We start from the raw sequence: 16,677 nt of genomic DNA on the forward strand, positions 1-16,677 counted from the left end.
AGATTCTATAGTTTATTTTGCCTTCTTTGAATTTCCTATGATTGCAGAGCCTTTCTATTCTTTCTCCATCCTTGTTTGGGGAAAGTCATTTATATTTATTTAAAATAGTATGTTATGGAGAATATTAAACAGTGAAGAGGATAATGTAATGGACTTCCTTCTACCATCAATCATCTTCAACAATCATCAACACTTACCAACTCAATGCTAATTTTGCTTTATCCATTTCCCTAATACCCACAAAACTAGTCTCATTTGAATTAATTCTCAGACATTGTGTCATTTAACTGGAAAATTTTTTGGTATGATTCTCTAAGATATAAGAACTTGAAAATACATCCATATTTCCTTTATCACACACTATTTCTATCAACATTAACTTCTTAATTTCTCAAATATCTAGATTTCACATTACATCCATACCTCATATTTTTATATTTAAACAAATCAGGATCTTCATAATGTACAAATAATTAACTGACTTGTGTATCTCTTATATCTCTTTCAATCTATAGGTCACTCTTCTGCTTTTACATTTTTACTCTTGTATTTTATATGTTGAAGAAATTACGCTATTTGTCCTGCAGTTTCCCACATTCTGGATTTTGCAGCATGCACTCCCTAGTTTTAACATGTTATGCTGTCCTCTGTTCCTGTTAATTAGTAGTTAGCTCACAAAACTTCATTATATTCAGAATTTCTCCTTTTTTCCTCCCTTCCTTCCTTCCTTCCTTCCTACCTTCCTACCTTCCTACCTTCCTACCTTCCTACCTTTCTTCCAAGAACACTTGACATACATCTTGTGTTTGTTGTCACTCTTTTGGTAATGTTAGTAATGATTGATACTCATTGCCTAGCTTCATTACTTAGTAGGAGCTGCAAAATTGAATTGCTCTGATTCTGTCATCCGTTCTTCATTTATTTGTAGTGGGACTGCATCAAGTTATATTTATAAATTAATCTAGAGAGAATCAGCATCTTTATAATATTAAGCCTTTCTCTCTAAAAATGCAGTATATCTTTCCATTTGTTTAAGTGTAATTATGTGACTTTCCAGAGCATTTTACAGATTCCCTCAATTAGGGCTATTTACTCATTTTTAACAATGTTTTCTTCCATCTGTCTTCTGAAAAGGTGTTTTAAAAATATATAAAAGTCATTGGTTTTACATGAAGATTTTACAACTTTAACAAGTTCTCTCATTGTTTTCATTCATTCGTTTCCTTAATATATAATCATCTCTGGAAGTAGAAATATTTTTACCATACCTTTCTACTTGTTGCCTTGAGTTGCTTTCTCTTTTCTAATAACACTGGCATTGCAATGTGTAAGAAGGTACCCCTTTTTTAATCATCTTTGTACTTATCGAGCATTATAAACTGGAATTCACTGCATAATGCTGAAGAGTCAACTGGAGAGGCTTTCCTTTGAGTGGCTTAGGAGATATCCTTACAGTGCTAGAGATCAACTTCACATAATAAAAGAGAGTTTATAAAGTTTGTGTTACCTAACAGAAAGTAAGCTGATAATAATGTAATTACTTAATCAAGGCAATACATGCAGAGCCTCTCCATAGGTACTTAGGTACTTTAGGACTCAATTTTTAGCATGCCCTTCTCCACTGAATCATCAGACTAATGCTGATAGATATGGTGTTTGTTACTCTAAATATGGTGTTTATTATAATATATGAAATAGCTCAAAGTAAAAGTTATTTAAGTGTCAAAGAAAATGGGATTAACACTTCCTATGAGCTGAAACAAATTATTATCTAAAGGATCACAACCATTCATCTAATCTTTTAGAGCAGTGGTTCCCAACATGGGGCACACACCCTAAGGGGGCAATTTGACTTTTAAGGGGGCAATTCAAGATGAGTTATTAACAGTGAATATTTTTCATTTCTTATGGTTCTAGCGGCCTCATATATAGTAAGTAAATACATATTGTGACATATGTATGGATTTCAGTTCTCTATCATATGTTTTGAAACTTTATTTGCTATTTTGTGATATTACTTCATATTATTATTTTTTAACAATTTCTGAGTGATTTCTTCCTCAGTACTTCAACTGTCCTTTTGTTCTTTTATTTTTCTCTTTCATAGATGCTATGTTCTTTGAAAGCTTGTTTAAACCAACTTAATGGCCTTTTAGGCTTCCTCCACATGAATAGGAGTTCACTTTTTGAATAATAAGAATTACATGTCACAGGGGGGCATCAGGATTTTAGAGATGCTTAGGTGGGGTGTGGCCAAAAAAGGTTGGGAACCATTGTTTTAGAGCTACTTGAGGATACCAAGGTTGGAGAAGCTGATGGTTTAATATGCTTATTATATCTCCTCCAATTTGTCCCTTTTCTAAACATCTGTTAAGTTTCTTATGGAGGAACAATTGTCAAGAACTACATACATTTATCCTTCAGCAAGGAGAACAACTAGGAAATACACTGTGAAGATATTTTTTCATGAGTTTATATGTAAAATTTCAATTTAGAACACAGTTGTTAAAATTCTAGTATATACAAAATGCTGCATCAAATACAACTTCAACCCTGTAGAAGTTGATATACCAAGGAACATCTCAGAGATGGGTCAAAAGCTTAAAACTGAATAAAACTAAACACTTATAAAGGCAATAATATTTGTCTGGGTTTGAGTCTGAATATAATATCAGTTTATTAAGCATTTCTTTGAAAGTTTCCAATGAAATAAAAAAATAAGAAAGTTCACAATCTATTAGCAACTCAAGAAACTAGAATGTATCATTCAAATCAATGGCCTTTAAAAAGTTCCCAGGCAAATTTAGGAATTTACTAAGTCCACTGTAAATGACTTGGGATTCATCACTAAGAAAATGATTTCATACTTCTAAATGGCTTCTAGTTACTATTGTGTACAATAGCAAAGCACACCTGCTAAGAAAAATGTATCGATATTTTTAAAATATTAATTTGTCTAAGAATTGGTCTTGCGATTTTATCCATAAATGTCTAAAACTACCTTTTGCTTTTTAATAGAGATTCATTCTTAGGATTTGGGAAAAAATGTCATTCCTTGTTATATAAAAATCTCAGGATGTGAATCTATTCTAAAACATATTATTCAAATATTTACCAGAATGAAAGAATAATATGGGATATACATAATTATAGTGAAACAAAATGTTTAATAAGAAAATAACATACATGTTTTGTAAATATCAGTTACCAGTACAGTCTTGATAGATGACTGTGTTGGGGTGTGAAGCAGGGTGCTGAGAGCATGGCTCCTAGTAGAGGCCTTGACATCATTTCACCTGTGACTTCTACATGTTAGCACGTGATGGAGAATCCAGAGAGTCTCATCACAGACATGAAAGTGTGTAAGTTTTCTAAGGTTTAAATGTGAGGAATCCATATGGCTGCCAGTTACCTTTCAAACACTTCACTGAGAAGTACATCACATATTGGCATTAACTGATCATGCTTTCAACTGCTCTCTTCCTTATTTTCATCACCGTTTTTCTTTTTATATATATATATTTTTTTATTGCTTATTAAAAGCAATAAATAAGCACAACCATGAAGTCCTCTTTTTTCTACGAATCCATGGATACAAAAGTATGAAAAGAGAAAAATATCTATGGTCTTCAGCTTATTTCATTCTAGGTTTTTTGGAATGTTTTCTAAAAAACATGATTCATGATGACTCACCCTGGATTAAGTAAGTAAGTATGATTTAGGATGTACTCACAGGATGCTGTATCATCTTTTTAAGGAAAAAAATATATAGCTGAATTTTAAAAGTTTTTCCAGTGTTCCCATTTACAACAGTAAGGATTGCTACCCACCATTTCTTGAACAGGTACAGTGAGCCAGAAAACATCAGGATCTCTATAACAGTAATCTTGTTTAATCTCACAATTGTATAAATCTAGAATAATTCTAATTTTACAGAATATTAAATCCAAGCTCATTATAGACCCTTCATCTCGGCCCAGAAGCTTTGCTAATAGAAGTCACAGAACTAGGTTTCAAACTCACTCTATTTAATTCCTTGTCCAGTGTCCTTTACCACCCCATCATCTAGTTTAAAGGACAGCTGCACAAGTTATGCAATTATTAGCAGTTCTCCCTAAACACTGGGGAGTTGTAATTCTTCGTGTGCAGCTTGGTTTTCTACCTTTCCACTTGTATCTTTTTTTCAAGTTTATTTTTCTTAGTCTGCCTGGTAAGGCAAATTCTATTTCTACTCTCTTCTTTAACACTTAATTTTTAGATATACTTAACTTGATCAAACTATTTATCCAGTACTATTAAGATACATAAACAAATTAGTGCCTTTCAAGGTGCCCTAAATTGTAAATGGATTAAAAATAATCAATGCCTCTTTAATCTATTTCCATGAGTTTGACATAGTCATATGTATGCATGTCACGTAAAGATGAACCTACAAATAACAGCATTTAGCATAAGAGAGTATTTCCATTCTGATTTTTTGGCCAAGCTTTCTGAAGATCTTTGCCCTGATTTCAAATACAGATGCCCTCCGTCTGTCTCTCTGACCTACTTGAAACAGCATAAGCACAACTCAGCGCTTCATCAAGCATTGTCTTTCAAAACAAGTGCCTCTGTTTCAAAAATACGATTATGCCAGTTGCTTACAAGATCACACAAGAAACGATAAACTGTCAACAAAGCAGGGACATTAATTTTAAAACAGAATGGCAAAGTACTTCTTTTAATTATGTATTTGAAAGCAATTATGCAAATAGTCTCTAATGAATTAAAAACAGCTAACTGATTAGAGGGGGAAAACATTTTAAAGTTTATCAAATTTCAAAAACAAACACTTACTTGTTCAAATTCATTCTTTTGAAATTCTTCAAAACCAAAGATGTCCAATATTCCGATATGCAAAGGCTGCATGCTGAAATGAGCAATGAAACAGTGAGTAGGCATACTTCAAGCTCTTACAGGACCCCCTGCCCCTTGCTACTTCAGAACAGAGAAATCTGGCCACTTAGCATAACCCTGCTAATTTGAAGTACCAGCATGCAAATAATTACCGAAGAGTTCGATGAAAAACTCCGAAAATTAGAGGGGAAAGTGCTATTTTAATGCCTTGATTCAAACAGAGAACATTAAAAGAAATTGATTTCTACGTTTAAAATATAAAAATACATGGGGTGGCTTAATATTTGCTTTTCTGAAACAGTCCTGTGTCTTCTCTAGATTTCCTTTCTCTAAAGGTATTTGTGCCCACCTGCTAAGTGACTCTCATCTGCTAATACTTTATCTTGTTAGGTTACACAAGCAGGAATCAAGCAATTTCTTCATCACACATAGGTACAATATGAGCTAAATGATAAGCCACATGCTTATTCTTTGATAGATTAAATTCAGCCTCTTCAAAATTCATATTATGATCTTCCTAAAGGAATTCTTACGAATAAAGAAGAAGAAGAAAGAACATGCAACTTGGTTTTAAAATGGAAAGAAATCAATCAAGTACCTTGTGGTACTTTTCCCTAGCCAATGTAAACTACACTGGAATTTGCAACAGTCTTGGGTGGTTTAAATCACAGATGTTGGAACCCTCGTAGAGAGTGAGGAAAGAAGGAAGAAAACCTGGTTGGTGACAGCAGCCCTGACAACCTGGCTTCTGTGAGGAGTGTGGTGGCAGCACGAAGGAATGTGCATGAGGATTCTCCTTGCAAAGAAAGCCCTCCATGATGGATGATGATTCTGGAATGCTGGTGGCCAGGAGGGCACACCCCCCACCCCTTCCACATCGCTGGTCCAGAGCATTGGGACCCCTGTTCTCCTCCTTTTCTGCCAGTGGGTGTGATATCTCCTCATCATTATGGTGCCTATCATTCAATACCACCACCCTTGCTCATGCAGACTTTGGTGGTTGTATTCTCTCCACTAGATTTGTCCAAACTACAGAAGCACATTGGCAATGGACTCATTTGTATCTGGATTTTGTTTTCACAATCAGAACATAATCATAATCCTTTCCAAAAGTGGTTCTCAACCTTCCTAATGCCGCAACCTTTTAATACAGTTCCTCATGTTGTGGTGACCCCCAACCATAAAATTATTTTTGTTGCTACTTCATAACTATAATTTTGCTACTGTGATGAATCGTAATGTAAATATCTGATATGTAGGATGTATTTTCATTGTTCGTGACCCACAGGTTGAGAACCGCTGCTTTAGGGTCTATGTCACTTAAATGACCTTTTTTTTAAAAAAAAAATAAGGTAGAGTATTGATTATGTGATATCCTGCTTCTAAGATGATTTGTTGTCAATGGTACAAAGATGAGCTTCAGATGCAGAAGGGAAAGCATTTTAAAAGTCCTTAATATGGACTTCACATGACAAAGAATATACAGCAGTGGGGGGAAGGAAGAGTCATTCAATGGATGCCTCTAGGTAATGCATTTAGTGTTTTAGAAGAAACTAAACCTCCCAAATAAATTGTACATGGTTAGAGAGTTAAATGTTAGAACAAGAAACTATAAATGTACAAAAAACAACAACAACAAAATATGATTTTGTTTTGCTTTCAATTCTGGGAAAAACCAAAGGAAAATGTTTGAAAGTATGATTATACAAACACACAAAAAAAATTTGCAGCATAAATAGTATAAAATGAAATTCTGTTAGAGGTATTATTTTTAAATGCATTGTGTCATTCATTCTCATAGATATTTTTCTCAATCTATTGACACATGTGTGCAGTGAGACATAATCTCCATTCATGCTTCTTTCCATCCTACCCTCTTTAGAATGTACATGGAGCTAGGCTGGGAGTGATGTCCACTCAGTGGTAACAATGATGCGGAGGTTTGGGCTGATGTGTTGCTTTGTTTTGGTGTGTGTGTGTGTGTGCGCGTGCGCGTGTGTGTGTGTGTGTGTGTGTGTGTGTGTGTGTGTGTGTGTTGTGTGTTTTCCATGTTATGAGCTGCACTGTTTCTCTTGCAGGAGCTTAGTAATGAAGCTTGTCAGGCTTGGGTGTTGTTTTGTTTTGGGTAGGAATCCTACTTCAAACACTTTTTAGTTAGATAACTTTGGCAAGTTACTTAAATTTTCTGAGCTGCAGTTTTATCATCTATAAAACTAAGATAACCTGTAATATGTGTCTAGCTAGATTGTTGTTACAATTAGAGGAGATGCAAATAAAGTTCTAAGATAATAGCTAACATACATGATACCTCCAATAACTGGAAATTGCTTTTTGAAAATCAGTTGTTTAAACTTGCTATAAAAATGAAGAGAGTGGCTAATAGAAGAATTATAAATGGCTAACAAGCATATAAAAAACGTCAATCTCATTAAAATTGCAAAGTAAATAATATTTTAAAACTTAGGGATGATAAAGTCTCACACACTTTTGTTAGGGAGTTTAAATTGGTAAAGCCTTCATATAAAACAATTAAGTTATGTGGTATAAAATTTTGAAATGTTCATTTCATTTGAACCAATACTTTCATATATAGGAACCTATACTAACACAATTACCAGAATTGTAATTAAATACTATGAACAAGAATGTTCATTGTTATCTTAATTACAGCAGCAAAAACAAAAAAGGAATAATAAATATCCTATACTAAAGACACAATTAATTAGATGGCATGCATCCTATGATGAATTAATTTAGTAAAACTCTCAAGTTAATAGAAAGCAACAAATAAGCTCTGTATAAAGAATAACCCAATTATATCTCCAGAAGATCTAGAAAAACATACAATTAGGCTGAGAAGAAGAAATAGAGATGGTTTTATTTATTACTTTTTACCATTCTGAACTGTCTAAGGTTTCTATAGTGAAACAATATTATTTTTATAAGCAGTAAATATTCAATTGATGTTTATAAGGACACTGTAAATGCATGGTAAATGTTCTTGAACAATAAGCTAAAAACTAACCACTGGAACAAAATGTATACCTTTTGTATATTTACAGTAACTTATGGTATAATTTCAAGCATGTTAAAAAAGTAAATTATTAACACAGAAAAAGTTAACAGCAAATGTCTTAAACAGTACACCTAGAGCTGATATCTTAAAATTTTAAATGTTCTATATTGAGTATTATAATACTCTTTATCATTAACTTTACTTAAAAATATATATGATTAAATGCATGTTGGGTATTCTGTGAAATGGTGGAGGAAAGGACAACAATGCCCTTAAGGACGGAGAGAGAAGAGTGTAGCACAGAAGGTGTCTGCTTGTCCAGTGATGGCAGGTGCAACAGGGACCCTGAGATCAGAAGAGAAAGAAGCAGGGGTGCGTCCTCATGCTAGTCCTAGTATGATGCTTCCAGCCAACTTCTGTCACAATTTCATGTGTGACTTCCCTGTCTGGTTCCCAGCTGTCCTTGGCGGCAGTGGCCCTATAGTTACAGCACATACTGTTGATAGGAGTTAGAGGAAAGGGCAAGAGCTACTGGTGACACAATGTCACTACATACGTCCTCCTTCTCGTAAGGACAAAAACTTCCTGTTGGCAAGCAGAGGAAGGATGCTGAGGCCACGCAGGTATGTGAGTGAGAAAAATATGTTAAAAGATTCTGGTTCAGACTGGGGGAAGTAAGTTATTAGTAATTGAGACTAGCATAAATTTGATTTAAAGAGCACTCCTTTTTAATGATTTTTTTTCAGATTTCATAGATACTGCATTCTAAATTACATTTAGATACAAAATTAAATGCCATTATAAAAAAATGAACGTAAAGAAGGAAAGATCATTTTCAGGAGAAAAATTAAATGCAGGTTTAATGCATTCTAAGGGTTACTTTTGCAACTACTGACAGACATAATGTGTTCATTTTTTTCAAAAATCTATTTCATCATTTATGATTGAATGAAATATGTGTCTGTTTTTGTAATAGCAACCTTGGCAGGAGGGTGACAAGAATTTGCAGCCAGCAAAGTGCCCATACTATGTAGCAGTCAGCATTACTGTCATTTCTCTTATTGATATCTTGACTCATATTACACAGGCATTTAACTCAACATCCAATTTCTAGCAAGGAGGAGCAGAGGTCATCTGATCAACCAGGATTCAATCCTATAGGCAAAATTAACATATTAATGTGATGGTCTGTTTTAGTTCAAATTCTTCCTTAGAATTCTCCTGAGGGCATTCCTGATGGTTAACAGAATTGTCTCACTTGCATTAACTTATTAATAAAGTACAACATCTTTTATATCATAAAAAATATTAAGTGCCAAGGCATCTTTCTGGTTTTGTTGTTGTTTTCCATGCGTGAACACGGGAAAGGGTGAGGTCTGAATTAAATAGAATATGCACATTAAATCATGGATGAGCTGGTTTTATTTGGGCGGAGAGATCTGGTGGTATGGGCAAGTCAGATTTTAACTGCAATCATCCTAGGCCAGTGATGGTGAACCTATGACACGCGTGTCAGAGGTGACACTTGAACTCATTTCTTTGGTTGATTTTTGTTAAATGGCATTTAAATATATAAAATAAATATCAAAAATATAAATCTTTTTTATACTATGGTTGCAAATATCAAAAAATTTCTATATGTGACACGGCACCAGAGTTAAGTTAGGGTTTTTCAAAATGCTGACAGGCCAAGCTCAAAAGGTTCGCCATCACTGTCCTAGGCAATGAATTAACTAGAGAGTTACCTAAATTTGTTGTCATGTTAGGAAATAGCTGAATCCTGCTTTGCATAAAGATCTGAGATTGAGCTAGAGTTGAATCAGCCTCTTCAACTGATCAGTGACCTGTCGGACCCCAGACAGGGTCGGAATGAAATATGAAAGCATTCCAGGCTTGAGCAACCTGGCTGTTCAGACACCCTACCCTGGGGATCAGAGAAGTTACACAGAGGTTAGTGGTGCAAAGTCCTTGGGGATGTTGGGCTATGCTATGGCATTTACTAACTGCTACAACTATGCTGAAGAATTTAGTTAATATGTTATATTTTTCATTAACAAAGCACATTCACTGTGGAGGCTAATTCTGCCCATTCTACAGCAGCTCTCCCAGGGTTTTCTCTAGCCTATGGAGGAACTCGGGGTGGAGAGGTGTGACTACAGAATTGCATACTTTTGGGAGTTAATCTCTTTTATTCTTTGACGGAGGAAAGTCCCGGAGGGCTTATATTCTCTGGACACATGTAGAAAAGTAAGGAAAGAGGCGGCACTTGCTGACAAGCTGATCTAGAAGCAGGGTGTGGGGGTGGAAAGTGTTGACCAAAGCCAGCCGTCTGTCTTTTTCTATCCTTTTGTGGTACTGTGCATACCAACATCATTCCTAGGACACGGGGCTTCCTTGGTAATTATTCTGCACTAAAAGAAGAAGTTAGTAAGTAAAATTTGGGAAAGCCGCTTGAGATGAAATGTACAGGTAATTAACCTGGATATATGAGAAAATCCTGAGATGGGGATGGACACTAGAGCTAATGTGTACCAAGCACTGTATGAGCATTAAAAGTATCTTACCTCATTTAGCCTTAAAAACTGCCCTGGGAGATAAGTGCAGTGACACCCCATTTTACAGAGGAGAATACTGAGATAGAGTGAAGATTTAAGTTATCCAAGGGCACATTAGCATTAGAGGGAGCCAGGATGTGAACTCAGGCTGTCTAACATGAGCTCCTCTGTATGTAAGCCCTATGAAGAACCACATAAAGCTGCTTCCAATTGCTGGTCCTATGAACAAGTCTAATTCTGACCTACAACAGATAAACCAGGAAGGGAACTCTCTCCAAGAATAAGAGTACAAAGATCACTAAAGCCATTCTTATCAGTGAAAGCTAGCATAGCTGAAAAGCATTAATACTTTTAATACACATACAGTGGGGCCTTGACTTACGAGTGTCCTGACTAACGAGTTTTTTGAGATACCAGCTGTCTCTCAGCCGATTTTTTGCATTGAGTTGACAGAGTAATTTGAGTTAACGAGCTCCTTAACGAGCTTGGTCTTGGAACGAATTAAACTCGTAAGTCAAGGCCCCACTGTATGTCCTTATCTACACTAATAAAAGAGAAACATGGTAATTAGCGTACGACCGCTACCCTTCCCATTGGCTAATCAGCATATCCTTATGCAAATTAACTGTCAGCCAAGATAGCGGCCGGCAGCCAGGCAGCTGGAAGCAAACATGAGGCTTGCTTGCTCACTTGCTGGCCTCTGAGCTACAACTCTAAGAAACTATGTTGCAAACATAGAAGATAAACAAAACCCCAGAAACCAGCTTTCAGCCAGCCGGGATCTCAGAGCTAGAGTTATACATTGTTTCGATTATAGCAGCGGAAGCCTCAGAGCTAGAGCCGGAGCTAAAGCTGACCCAGAACAAAAAAAAAAAAAGAAAAAGAAAAAAAAGGAGTGGTTGGGAGCTTCAATCAATTGCCAGCCTGAAAGCAGCCCTCAGCCCCTCACCCAGACTGGCCAGCCACCCCAGTGGGGACCCCCACCCTGATCCAGGACACCCTTCAGGGCAAACCAGCCAGCCCCCAGGCCTCTATCCTATATAGTAAAAGGGTAATATGCCTCCCAGCACCGGGATCAGCGTGACAGGGGGCAGCGCCCAAACCCCCTGATCGCCCTGCGGCTGTGTGTGTGACAGGGTGCGGCGCCCCAACCCTCTCCCCCACCACAGGCCCTGCTCTCTGTGTGACAGGGTAGAGCCATAACCTCCCCATCGGCCCTGCCCTGAGTGTGACAGTGGCGGCGCCCCAACCCCCTGATCGGCCCTGCTCTGTGGGTGATAGAGGGTGGCGCCCCAACCCCCCCCACACACGGTCCTTGCTCTGTGTGTGATGGGGTAGAGCCATAACCTCCCCATCGGCCCTGCCCTGAGTGTGACAGTGGCGGCGCCCCAACCCCCTGATCCGCCCTGCTGTGTGTGTGACAGGGGGCGGTGCCCTAACTCCCCTATCGGCCCTACTCTGTGAGTGACAGGGGGGAGCTCCTCAACCCCCTGATGGGCCCTGCTCTGTGCATAACAGGGGGGAGCTCCCCAACCCCCTGATTGGCCCTGCTCTGTGCGTCACAGGGGGTGGCGCCGCAACCTCCCCATTGACCCTGCCTTGAGTGTGATAGGGGGCGGTGCCCCAACCCCCCAATCAGCCCTGCTCTGAGCCCGACCAGGGGCTGCACCTAGGGATTGGGCCTGCCCTCTGCCACCCGGGAGCAGGCCTAAGCCAGCAGGTCGTTATCTCCCGAGGGGTCCCAGACTGCGAGAGGGCACAGGCCGGGCTGAGGGACCCCCTCTTCCCCCCGAGTGCACAAATTTTTGTGCACCGGGCCTCTAGTTTATTATAAGCTCCACTGAATATATACTAGGTGTACTAGTTAATAATAGGGGATTTTGTAATCAAAGAAAACATGATAATTTCAAGAGAAACATCAAAAGTGCTTTATTCAAAGTAATGTCCATCACTAGCTACACATTTTCCCCCGTCGTTCAGGTAATTTGTGGATACCGTCCCAATAAAACATTTTTGTTTGAGGCAAACCATTCAGAGACCAAATTTTCTACTTCTTCGTATGTTTTGAAGTGCTGCTCAGAAAGTGTGTGTGCCATCTATCGGAACAAGTGGTAATCTGAAGGAGCAAGGTCTGGTGAATACAGCGGGTGGGTTAATACTTCCCAGGCAAGATCTTTTAAAGTGTCTTTAACTGGTTTTGAAGTGTGTGATGGTGCATCATCTTGAAGCAAAATTACTTTGCCATGTCTTCTGGCACATTCTGGTCATTTTACGATCAAAGTGTGGTTCAAATTGTATATTTGTTGTCGGTAGCAATCAGTATTAACAGTTTCACCTGGTTTTAGAAGCTCATAATACACCACACCTTCCTGATCCCACCAAATGCAGAGAATTGTCTTCTTCTTTCTGAAGCGATTTGGCCTTGCAGTCGATGTTGATGGTTGACTTGGATCAACCCATGATTTTGTGCATTTGGGATTCTCAAAATAAATCCACTTTCCATCGCCAGTCACAATTCGATGCAAAAAATACTTTCTTTCATGCCGTTGAAGCAACATTTTACTGATGACTTTTCGGTTTTCCATTTGTCTTTCGTTCAGTTGATGTGGGACCCATTTCCTTCCTTTAAAAGCTTTCCCATTGCTTGCAAACGATTGGAAATTGTTTGCTGAGCAACGTTTAATTTTTCTGCAAGTTGTTTTGAGTTTGACACGCATCTTCATCCAATAATGCTTGTAATTGTTGGTCTTCAAACTTTTTTGGTTGACCTGGACATTCTTTGTCTTTCACATCAAAATCATCACTTTTAACGCGTTTAAACCAGCGTTCACACGTATCCTGAGAAGGAGCATGTTCACCATAAGCTTCCCGAAGCTTTCAGCAGTACTTTTCTTCAAAATCAAGTAAGGAATTATAACTTCCTGCAAATTCTCTTTTTTTGGCATGAAATTGGACATTTTAAAGTGTAAAAATATCTATGATGTTAACACCTTTAGCAAATTTGACATATGAAGTTTTGAAGCTTGTTGTCAATACAACAAAATAGCATACATATCAAATTGCATATATATCAACATATATGTAACTCCATCTATTGAAAGAAATCTGCATTAACCAGTACACCTGGTGTGTGTGTGTGTGTGTGTGTGTGTGTGTGTATAATATATATATTATATATATCCAGAAACAGAGATCAAGCTACCATACAATTTACTCTTTTAAAACTATAAATAATATTTAGTGTATATCCACTCTTGCATCCCTAGTCTAAAACAACCCTCATTTCAGAACAATAGCAGACTACTTAAGTAAATTATTAGATCACTGCTCCACTAAGTATTATGCCGCTATAAAAAGGGATGACAGTTATGAAGAACAGAGAGAAGTGTGGATGGTTATTACAATAAAAAGGATCCAGATACAAAGTGTATGTATTAGGTGTGGAGTAATTGGAACCCCTCATACATGGCTGGTGGCAGCTGAAATTTGTAATTTGGAACATGGTGTGAATTCACTATGAATGCTAAATCACATGCCTGCTGAATGACCCAGAAATCCCACTCCTGGGCATGGATCCAGGGGAATGAGTGCGTGTGTCCACTATAACACATGCCCAAGAATATTCATGGCTGCTTTATTTATATATTCAAAACCTGGAGACAACCCAAGTGTCCATCAACAGTAGAATAAATAATAGTGGTAGGTCCATACATGTTTTTACAAAGGGACACTTCTCAGGAATAGAATAAGAATGAACTGCCACTACACTCAGCATTGTAGATGCATCTCACATACATAACATAGAGCAAAATAAGCCAGGCATTAAACAGTGCACGAAGCCTTCTGGAGTGCTAGGTAGATTCTACATCTCAGTCTATGTGGAGGTTACATGGTCACGCATATGTAAAATCCACTGAAATGTGTGCAGAATATGTGCACTTTACCTATGTTATACCTCAATAAAACAATAAAAAAGATATGCTCACTAGGATCATGACTATGCAAAGGGATAGAGAGATTAGTAGTTGAATATTTGTTAAATAAGAAGTACTGAAATGCATGTTCATGTTGGTACTGTCAAATCTAACATGATGTTAGAATAGTGACCCTTCTTACAGTTGACCTTGGCTAATATGAGAGGTTCAAGCCCCATTTATTAATATAAAGACATCAGTAGGGAAGACAATTACCAACAAGATGTTAGACTGGCCCAGAGATCAAGGAACAGATAGAAATACATTCTTCAAGCAGTTGAATATAATTACGACAGTATTTACCCCATTACCATTTTCATTTGTGTTGAAGATTTATATCTATCCTCCTCCTATATCTGCTGACTCTTTTGGCAACTACCTACTGCTCTTTGAAAGCAGAGCTGCATTTCTTGGGAATGCTTTCAGACCAGTGACTTTAGTTCTCCCAACAAAAATAAAGACAAGTAAGTTATTGTGTTCAAATATCTGGCTAACCGAGTCAGGGAGAAACTAGAGGGAGGTTCCCCATTGTTGATGCATGCTGGTATAAGGAGCGGTGATGGACTTCCTTCGGAGCACACATGATGCCTGAGAGCTTTTGGGAAAAGCAAAACAAAATGACAATCATAGCATGAAATTAACACAGCTGTAGGTTTTTTGTGGTTTATCCTCGCAGTCACAAAGTCAGTGACCAACTATATCATTCCATATGCCATACAGTGACAAGTAGTGTTATATCTATACTAGAAGCCTGGTGCACGAAATTCATGCACTTGGGGGGGGGGGTCCCTCAGCCTGGCCTGCACCCTCTCGCAGTCTGGGAGCCCTCGGGGGATGTCTGACTGACTGCTTAGGCACACTCCCCTGGTGATCAGTGCATGTCATAGCAACTGGTCAACTGGTTGACTGTCTGCCCCCTGGTGGTCAGTGCATGTCATAGGGAGCAGTTGAGCAGCCTTAGCATATCACTAGCATATTACACTTTGATTGGTTGAATGGCCAACTGGACGACCGGACACTTAGCATATTAGGCTTTTACTATATAGGATGCCTCTAAATTAGGAGCCTGTATCATTGCGTTTTGACTACCTTTAGTAAATCGACAACTATCAAAATAAAAACCTGTATGAACGTGCAGGAATTGTGTAGCTTATGTCAAGGAAATGGTCAGTTCAGACTTATGTCCAGAAAATGCCCCCTACTTTCCTGTTGGTCTGTGTCCATGGTAGATGACCTCAAACAAAGCCCAGCCACAGGATTCAGGACTTGGGCCAGGTTGATCTGGTGTATTTGAGAGATCCCTGAAAGGATCCACACACATCAAGGAGAGGAGAGGATTTAAAGGAGAGTGAACTCTGAAGGTGTATTTGTAGTTCATGTTTTGGTTTTTTTTTTTTTTGAGTAGTGGTATACAACCAAGGTCAATTGAGGAATATTCAGGATAAAATGTAGGAAAACTCAAAAGGTGTGGGTCTGGCAGGTCTGGTTTGGAAGGCAGAGTAAAGCCAGGATCCCAATAGGGGTGGGTAATCCAAGTAGGTTTGGTGGGAGTAGTTCTCAGGAGGCCAACAAAGCACCTCATTTGCAATTTTTTTTCTGATGTTTAGCTGTGATTACGAATTCCTGGAGAGGGAGTTCCCCTATGAGTGAAAGCTTACTAGGCACTTCTAGGCAGAGATAGCTGGCCATGGTAAATGCTTATGTTCAGTGGGTGCATCCCAGGCAGAAGTCTAGACTTTCAATGGAGTCTAGCATTTTGCTGGGGCTCGGATTTGTTAGGGTAGAGCCACTAAGAGCAGTGAGCTAACCTAGGTCATGATCATGAGAATTTACAGGTGTGATCTGATTTGTAACCTTTAAAATTCACCCACTAAGAGTGGTAGTAACAGTTCTAAGACTTAAGGATCCATTGAATTTGACAAATTCTAGTGTAATTTAGGCCACAGAGGACCACTTCAGGTTTCACCCATTATGGTATAAGTTCATGAGGCTGATTTGCAGAGGGAGCATTTCTGTGATAAAGCATGGTGAAAATGTTGTGGGCTGCTGGCTGAGCCTTAAGAATGGGCCATTCAGCCCTAACTGGTTTGGCTCAGTGGATAGAGTGTCGGCCTGTGGACTGAAAGGTCCCAGGTTCGATTCCGGCCAAGGGCATTTACCTTGGTTGTGGGCACATCCCCAGTTTGGGGTGTGCAGGAAGCAGCTGATCGATGTTTCTCTCTCGTCGATGTTTCTA

General features: G+C 38.3%; 1 protein-coding gene across 1 annotated transcript in view; it reads right to left on the reverse strand.

Annotated features, from left to right (window-relative positions):
- MYO16 (myosin XVI) overlaps positions 1-16,677 on the reverse strand; it is a 524,958-nt gene that overhangs the window by 201,024 nt on the left and 307,257 nt on the right. Inside the window, exon 21 of the mRNA XM_023752474.1 lies at positions 4,837-4,909. Coding sequence (XP_023608242.1) covers positions 4,837-4,909 — 73 coding nt within the window. The remainder of the gene's footprint in view (positions 1-4,836; positions 4,910-16,677) is intronic.

This window comes from Myotis lucifugus, unplaced genomic scaffold (assembly GCF_000147115.1).
Source record: "Myotis lucifugus unplaced genomic scaffold, Myoluc2.0 scaffold_33, whole genome shotgun sequence".
Taxonomy (NCBI): domain Eukaryota; kingdom Metazoa; phylum Chordata; class Mammalia; order Chiroptera; family Vespertilionidae; genus Myotis; species Myotis lucifugus.